This window comes from Bidens hawaiensis, unplaced genomic scaffold (genome assembly GCF_021521415.1).
Source record: "Bidens hawaiensis isolate Kalapana, Puna unplaced genomic scaffold, B.hawaiensis_p1.1 tig00034308_1, whole genome shotgun sequence".
Lineage (NCBI taxonomy): Eukaryota > Viridiplantae > Streptophyta > Magnoliopsida > Asterales > Asteraceae > Bidens > Bidens hawaiensis.
The window spans coordinates 186,038-193,736 of record NW_027505316.1 but is presented as its reverse complement, the minus strand read 5'-3'; the positions used below and the strand labels follow the sequence as shown (position 1 = coordinate 193,736).

The window sequence follows — 7,699 nt, the reverse complement described above, 5'->3', positions numbered from 1 at the left end:
TGATGTTAATTTTGGCTTAATTGTATCACAATTTCAGGAAATTGAGGTTTGTAATCAAGTGGTGTGGTTTACAGATTTAATTGCATTAATATATTTATTTCATGTCATTTAAAAAAAAATATTTTAATTTTTTCATATGCTGTTAAAGATTTGATTTTTATTTGTGGATTAGTGTTTCTGTTGTAAAACCTAGTTATTTCAAGATTTGGGGTTAGTGTTTCTGTTATAGATTGGATTTTTATTTTGTAGTTGATGATGAATTTGAAGTTTGTAATCAAGTGGCGTGATAAGTTCAGGATAAGCAGAAGCAAGAGAATATTTAATATCTTACAATAATACAATCATTATTAGAAATGTCGAGTTTAAATACGGAATTATCGAAGAAGACGTCGATTATGGGCCTTAAACTATGGGTCGTGATCTGCGTATGCGTTGTCGTGTTAATCTGTATGTGTATATGCTTATTATCAATGTGGGTCGCATGCCAAAAGAAATCAAGAAGACGGAATAAATACCCACTTTCACGAATACCGAATGTACCAAAAGATATCAGAGTTGATCGTGTCGGAGGCCCGGGCCCACATAATAATTTTGAACGTTCGTCAGCAACCAGTAATAATGAATCCGGTGGTAATAAGGGTTCGGGAAAAATGCTGTTTCAACTTGGAGTGAGTAAATCTGGTGATGCTGATAATGTTAGTCAAAGCAGTTCAATGTACGAAAGGGGATACGGGTCAAGATCAGGGGAAGAAGAAGCTTCTGGAAGTTTATGGAAGCAATCTTCACGTGGAGCGATGGGTTCTCCTTTTGTCGGGTTACCTGAAACCTCGCATTTAGGGTGGGGCCACTGGTTTACTCTGAGAGACCTCGAGCAAGCAACAGGTAGATTCTCGAGTGAAAATGTGGTTGGTGAGGGTGGATATGGGGTGGTATATAAAGGTACATTGGTTAATGGGACCGAGGTCGCGGTGAAGAAGCTACTTAACAATTTGTGAGTTTAATATTTGTTTGTGAATGTGTTATTTTGTTATTATTAAGGTTTATTATCATCTTATAAGTTATAACTTTATTGTGTGGTAGGGGACAGGCAGAAAAAGAATTTAGAGTTGAAGTGGAAGCTATAGGACATGTTCGACACAAGAATCTTGTACGGCTTCTAGGGTATTGCATAGAAGGGACTCAAAGGTGCAGTTTTTTTTATCGATAACTAATGCTTTAGTTATGATTACTCAACCACTATTATTGTAATAATATGGCATGTTTCTAAATTAAAACGACTAGGAGGTTGTATGCAGTAAAAATATAGTTTGGGCGATAAGTTTCAACATGTTTGACCATTTGCGCCATTGGACCCGTTGAAGATAATACACAACCAAAGTTGACCCCACTAATGTATAAATAAATGGATCAAAATTGTCACTACTGTCGACTTATATTTCATGTTTTCATGAATTAATTAGGATGCTTGTTTATGAATACGTGGACAATGGAAACCTGGAACAATGGCTTCATGGAGACACACAAGAAAGCGGTGTGCTTACTTGGGAAGCACGCATGAAGGTCCTTCTTGGTATTTCAAAAGCGTAAGTGAATCTTTTTTATTGAATTGCTTTTTTATAATTTAATCATCTTAACCAATTAAAAATGTGTGCAACATGAGCTCTTTGTCTATTAATGTATATTTGACTTTTGTTTTGAGAAGATAATTTTTTAAAATCTGAAACTTATGAGTACTGATTTTGCAGGCTTGCGTACTTGCATGAAGCTATAGAACCAAAGGTTGTGCATCTAGACATATTTTAATCGATCATGATTTCAATGGCAAACTTTCTGATTTTGGATTAGCCAAGCTTTTAGATGCAGGAGAAAGTCACATAAATACGAGAGTCATGGGGACATTTGGGTAAGATTTCAAATTCTTGTTAAAACATATGTACCATTCTATGTAACATGTGTAATATAGTTGGTTGAATAATGTATGAACTTTTTATGTTGTATTATGCATAGTTATGTGGCTCCAGAGTATGCAAATACTGGCATGCTAAATGAAAAGAGTGATATTTATAGTTTTGGTGTGCTCCTTCTGGAAGCCGTAACCGGAAGGGATCCAGTGGATTATAGTCGGGTTGCAAATGAGGTACAATAACTAGTGCCATATTATTACAAAAATTATATTGTTGTTATAAGCATTTGTTTAGCTGGTTAGTTTTAAGCTTATCTTTTTATTTGCTGGTTTGATCCGCTGGAGAGAAAACAAATCCAGTTTTTTTTTTTTGAGATAATATAAAATTTTAATAGCAAATAAAAGGATCCAATTACAATAAAGAGGCAGGTAAGCGGGCAACAAGCTGCGCCGCCCACCCCCTTTTGAATAGCAAATCCGATCCTACTGAAGACAAAGTTATCGTTCTTCGGCGTCGATGAGTTATTGTGCACGACCCGCTGAACCCTTTTTAGAAACGTAGCAGCATCGGGGGCAAGAGACCCAAATGTATCGAAATGCCAACAGGCATTGATGAATTCATTAGTAAATTGGTCAAAATTGTCGGCAACATGTAAAAGTGCTACATGTTTCAATTATTTATAAACTTTTGGCAGGTCAATCTTGTTGAGTGGCTGAAAATGATGGTCGGAAATAGGAGAGCAGAGGAAGTTGTTGCCCCAAATCTTGACCCTAAACCGTCAACACATGCTCTAAAACGTGCACTTCTGGTGGCCCTTAGATGTGTTGATCCTGACTCTAGCAAACGGCCTAAAATGAGTCAAGTTGTGAGAATGCTTGATTCAGATTTCCCATATCGTGAGGTAATACTTTTTTTTTTCTTTTAGTATTTAACAGGCATTGGTTAGAGTTGCTAACTGGGTGGGAACATGTATTGTTTTGGTACGAGTCTAAATGGGTTGGGTTGATCAGAACCTATTTTTTGTTTTAAATTAATATATATTTGTACTTTTAAATGGTTCAAAAGGTTTTAGAATACGTTTGATTAAAATGATTATGAGGTGTTATGTGTTAAAATACACTCTGAGCGACTTTTGACCTATATCCGTTTTAGCTATTTGTTAGTTGATATGTTTGACCCTTAGAGATAAAGTATAACCAGAAATGAATCTACCCATACATGAAGAAAGAAATGGGTAGAAATTGTCAACTCTTCTAATTATTGCACTGAATGTATGAAGTCAAAATATTTCTTGTCTCGTAATCTTACAAACCAAAGAGGGTTATTGTGGTCATTTTGGAAGTTTCGAATTAGTCAACCCATCTTTACTCTGGTAGTTCTTTTGATGATAGTAATTATTTAACATGCTTGACTTTTGAAACAGGAACGACGGAACAGGAAGAGCCGCCCCACCAGCATGGACAGTGATACCATGAGCGGTCCTGCTGACATAGAGCGCCCCGCGGTCTAATCAGAAATCTGACTGGATGCACTGAACAGAATTAACAAAAACTGTTAACGGGTTGGAATCATTCTTGGTTGATCACTACAAGAGTGTCTGGTGAGTGGGATGTATGGCGGTTGATGTCAGTAAAACCAACATCATGATAGTGGATGTAAATCACATAACAAGAAACAAGCTTTCTTCTTTCTTTTTTCCCCCTTTTTGGGTGTTTATAATAATCATGATCAATGTTCCTTTTGGTACTATTTTAGGTTGGATGGGCAACCTTGACAGTCCTATTTAACTGACAAATGTTACTATTTATGTTTTGACTTGATACCCAACATTTGTCATTTGTACTCTCATAATCATAGGATAATCAAAGCAGGTTTGAACATGTTTTATAGGCACATGATGAGTTCTTAATATCTAAGAGCAAACACATTAGATGCTTAGCGACTTTGCGATAACCAGTAATCAGAATCAGATAGATGTGTTTATGTTGTGCGGCATTGTAATAATAATCACATTGAAAAGGCAGTTTTTTACAAGCCATAATGATCCAAACTGATTATTTGACTCGTAGATAAGCAAGTTAATCGTATAAAAATGATTATTTCAGCTTGAAATCGTGATAACTAATTTTAAAACACGCATTTAAACACACCCTGCATATAACATTAACAAAAGCACTCAATTCACAAGCCTCAAAAGTAAGCAGTTATAATGACTTGCATAACTCACTCTAAATCATTTTCACAACTTAACTCACCCTATATCCAAAGCAAGTCATCCTCATTAACAACCAAAAACAATGTTTTTTTTCTTGTGTAAGCCATGCATTAAGGCTGATGGTACAAATCCGTTGCTTGTTCCTGTTGTGTATCATTTGGCTGTAAAAAGACGGGAATATCCAAACTACTTCCTTCAGTATCAGGTGCAATTTCCCTAACATCAGCTATTCTTGCCTCTGTTGCTTCTATATCGTTCCATTCGCCATCATTAATCGGGCCGGTTTCATCCAGAGATGGAGATGGTGGTGGATGAACTAAATTTATTTCTGAAACTGGAATATTCCTGGAATCACTAAGGCATGCTTTATCCACATTTTCTTCAGACGGATGCACGTGTTTGGTCAAAGGTTGACTATCAACATGCGAACAAGATTCTCCTCTTTCCTCCAGCACTTGCTTAGTATTCTCCTCCTGCCTGCTAACATAGCAAAATCGCCACATCAGCAAATAAGAACACTGGAATGTTAATGTGGTTAAATTAGTTAAGCGAACCTTTGAAGTTGTAACTGTAGAATATTAATATATGCCAAAAGTTCTTGATTTTCCTTTCTAGCAGCGGTTTCTTTCTCTGTTGCTTCCTTTATTGCAGCTGCAGCTTCTGCTTCTTTAACCCTAACTTTCTCCACAGCCCTAACAACAGCTCCTTCTAAAATGACCACACGTTCTCTAGCTTTTGCCAGCTCAGATCGCCATAAAAGCGCCTCTTGATGAGATGAGTCTCGTTCCTTAATAAGTTGTTCTTTTTCTTTACTTAAAACCATCACGTTTTCTTCAATTTCTCTCAACTATAAAACGAAAAACCAATTTAGCATTTGTAAAATCATCACACACATATATACAAATTTACAAACCTTCATGCTGTAAGACACAGCTAGTTTTTCCAATTCTTTATTTAGCCGGTCAACTTCAGAAGCTGTGATCCTCCGCTGCTCATCCATCGTAAGAGCTGCAGATGCAGCACTCTCTGCTGCTTCAGCTGTCTCAGTTAGCTTCTCTGCTATTTCTTTTATTGTTGAATCCTTAACACGAATATCTCTGGATAAATTTTGCAGCTCTTCGTCTTTCACTTTTAGTGTCTCCTATAATAAAATGAAATAATGAACCATATTGCTTTTTGACTGATTATAACTTTTTTAAATTACCTTCATGATTGTTAGATCATCCAATGGGGCATCGGGCACTTTATTCAGCACTGATCCCAAAGCATTTCTCCTTGAAATCTGCAACGCAGCTTCAATTTCTTTGGAAGCTTCCAGAGCAGTTGAATTTGCAGCAGTTACGACAGCAGAAACCGTCCCTAAATTTGCGTTAGTGTTTCCAGCTAATGACTTTACTGCCTCTTTATGAGCCCTCAATACCAACTGTGTTGCACTGTTGTTTGTGCATATAGTTTATAAGAAATCTGATACAAATAATTATTTTAAAGATATAAAAAGCGGCATATCACTTACTGCAATGTCGCCACCCAAGCTCTAGCTGCTGCAGGAGTTTCTGCACAAAGGAAATATTCTTTTTTCTGTGGTGTTGCAATATCTAATAAATCAAGTTAGGGTTTACATGCAGCAGTTTCAACAAAATATTAGGATAACAAAAATGTAAATGACACAAATCAATAACAATATGTAATTCAGAAATGTGGTGGATACAAATTATACAGTTATCATACTTCGGTAGTCCACTGAAAAAAAACATACACAATTAATAAGAAATCATTCGGTGTCACAGCAAATTATAATGTTGAGCAGTGATCTTACTGGAAATTATAGGGCGATGTCATGATTGTGCTATTTGAATCAAACAAGATTGTTCCTTTAACATTCGGGTCATTTCTTCTGATCCTGCACACATTAATGATTTTGAGAATTAGACGTGCTTGAATAATGCCAGATATTTTGAAAAAAAGTATTGAATTATTGACGCATATCATCTTACTTGTATTCCATTTTTCCTGTTGTCGGGTCTAAGATTACCCATCTCTCATTCCATTTCCTCAGCTATTACAATAAAAACAATTAAAGCTAGAAGTCGGAACACATAGCTGAGCAATAGTCTGTTATAAGTTATAATGATAGTGTCCTTTGTAAACCAGTCAACTAATTTGTTTTCATGATGGTTAGCTGGACTAACATAGATAGAATTAGGGGTCCAAATCAGCCGAGCCGCTCACAAGCTACTCGAGACCGAATCGATAAAAAGCTCAAAAGACGCCGAGCTCGAGTCTCAAATGAAGCTCGTTTAGTTATCAAGCCTGAGCTCATTTCTGGTTTTTCTCACAATATATAAAAAGAATTTAAAATGTATATAAATTAATTAATTAACAACTAACAACCGATCTGAGCCCGAGCTTGAAAAACCGACTCACGAGCCAAGCTGTAGCTTTAAAAAAAGAGAGCTAGGGACGAGGCGAGGTTGAGCTGTCCTGAGCCAATACGAGCCGCACTTAAGCCTAGTCAAGGTCGGCTAGTTTACACCCCTAGATAAAATAAGTGTTCTGAAATTTGTCAGTTAGTAAAGTTATAATCCAGAAAGCTTGCTTTATAATTTGCATGTCATGAGATCCACAATTCACATATAACTATTTGTTTTTCAATGATTTAATTACAAATCACAAATCGAATTGTCTTGTTCCCAAATTCTATTCAAAATTACATCCCTAAATCCTGATCAATCAAAAACCCTAAAAAATCACCCAAATTGGTTGGTCAAATTGAACAACAAATAAAACAGAATCAGAAGTTAAAATGAAGCAATTTGATTTCAAATAAGTAATTAGGAAGAAAACAAGGGAGTAGCTACCGTTTCAGATCGCTTAAGAAGAGGACCCTGCAAGAGGTTTCGACCGGAGCCGGAAGCCAAATGGCGTTTAATTTGATCCAAACTGGCCTCTGTAGCAGCATTGGTAGCCATACTAATACTGTCGGCTGCTGCTGTTGTGGTTGCTTTTTAGGTACTTGCCGGTGGCAATCGGAACAGCGACGATGTCAGTCTAGATTGTAACCTAACGAATCTTTTTTTCTTACTCTCTCCTTCGTCTCATAATGATTTGCTTTTTAGTTTTACTATTATTATTATTGCAGGATCACCATTTTATTCTATGTATGTATTTTTTTTTTTTTAATTTGACACAGAAAATTTTTAGATCATCCACATTTTCACGGTTGTTTTTCGGTGTTTATACGTTATCAATATTTTCAATTATTATTATTATTATTATTTTTTTTTTTGTAGAAAGGAGACTTTATTTTTGTGTTTAGGCTTTAGCATTCTTCAACTTGGAGAGTCCCGTTACATAGTGGGACCATATTATTTTAATCGGGCACACGCTAGATTCAGAGTTTGGCTTGGGCGTACCCTCATGAAACCATACCGTCGGCTATCACTTGACAATCGTTGTGCCACCACAAGAGCAGAACTCTATGTCGAAAAACATGGTAGGATGAAAACTCAGATGGACTCGGGATCTGAACTGGCAACCTCGCAACGCTAGCTCAAATTCATCATTGCCAATATCCACTCAA

At 36.4% G+C, this 7,699-nt stretch overlaps 1 protein-coding gene and 1 pseudogene across 2 annotated transcripts; one reads left to right on the top strand and one right to left on the bottom strand.

Annotated features, from left to right (window-relative positions):
• The first annotated feature begins 350 nt into the window (after positions 1-350).
• Positions 351-3,488, top strand: LOC143612317 (putative receptor-like protein kinase At2g42960; annotated as a pseudogene). Its single transcript, XR_013149924.1, has 7 exons — positions 351-991; positions 1,081-1,185; positions 1,461-1,583; positions 1,746-1,903; positions 2,008-2,137; positions 2,599-2,805; positions 3,328-3,488. The product of XR_013149924.1 is annotated as a putative receptor-like protein kinase At2g42960 (transcript).
• Positions 3,489-4,053: 565 nt separating this feature from the next.
• LOC143612325 (uncharacterized) lies at positions 4,054-7,088 on the bottom strand. The gene is made up of 9 exons (XM_077086340.1): positions 6,978-7,088; positions 6,114-6,175; positions 5,936-6,019; positions 5,828-5,859; positions 5,633-5,714; positions 5,324-5,552; positions 5,033-5,260; positions 4,674-4,966; positions 4,054-4,596 (listed from the first exon to the last, which is right to left on the bottom strand). Exons 1-9 carry the CDS (start codon positions 7,086-7,088, stop codon positions 4,230-4,232), a joined length of 1,488 nt encoding a protein of 495 aa, XP_076942455.1. The 3' UTR covers positions 4,054-4,229.
• Positions 7,089-7,699: the final 611 nt, after the last annotated feature.

Bases quoted from the DNA above. Each gene is read 5' to 3' on its own strand.
- LOC143612325 (XM_077086340.1), bottom strand. From the start codon at position 7,088: ATGGCTACCAATGCTGCTACAGAGGCCAGTTTGGATCAAATTAAACGC. The intron at 6,020-6,113 runs GTAAGATGATAT...TAATGTGTGCAG, and splicing joins ACAGGAAAAATGGAATACAA to GATCAGAAGAAATGACCCGA. The intron at 4,597-4,673 runs GTTCGCTTAACT...CTATGTTAGCAG, and splicing joins CTACAGTTACAACTTCAAAG to GCAGGAGGAGAATACTAAGC.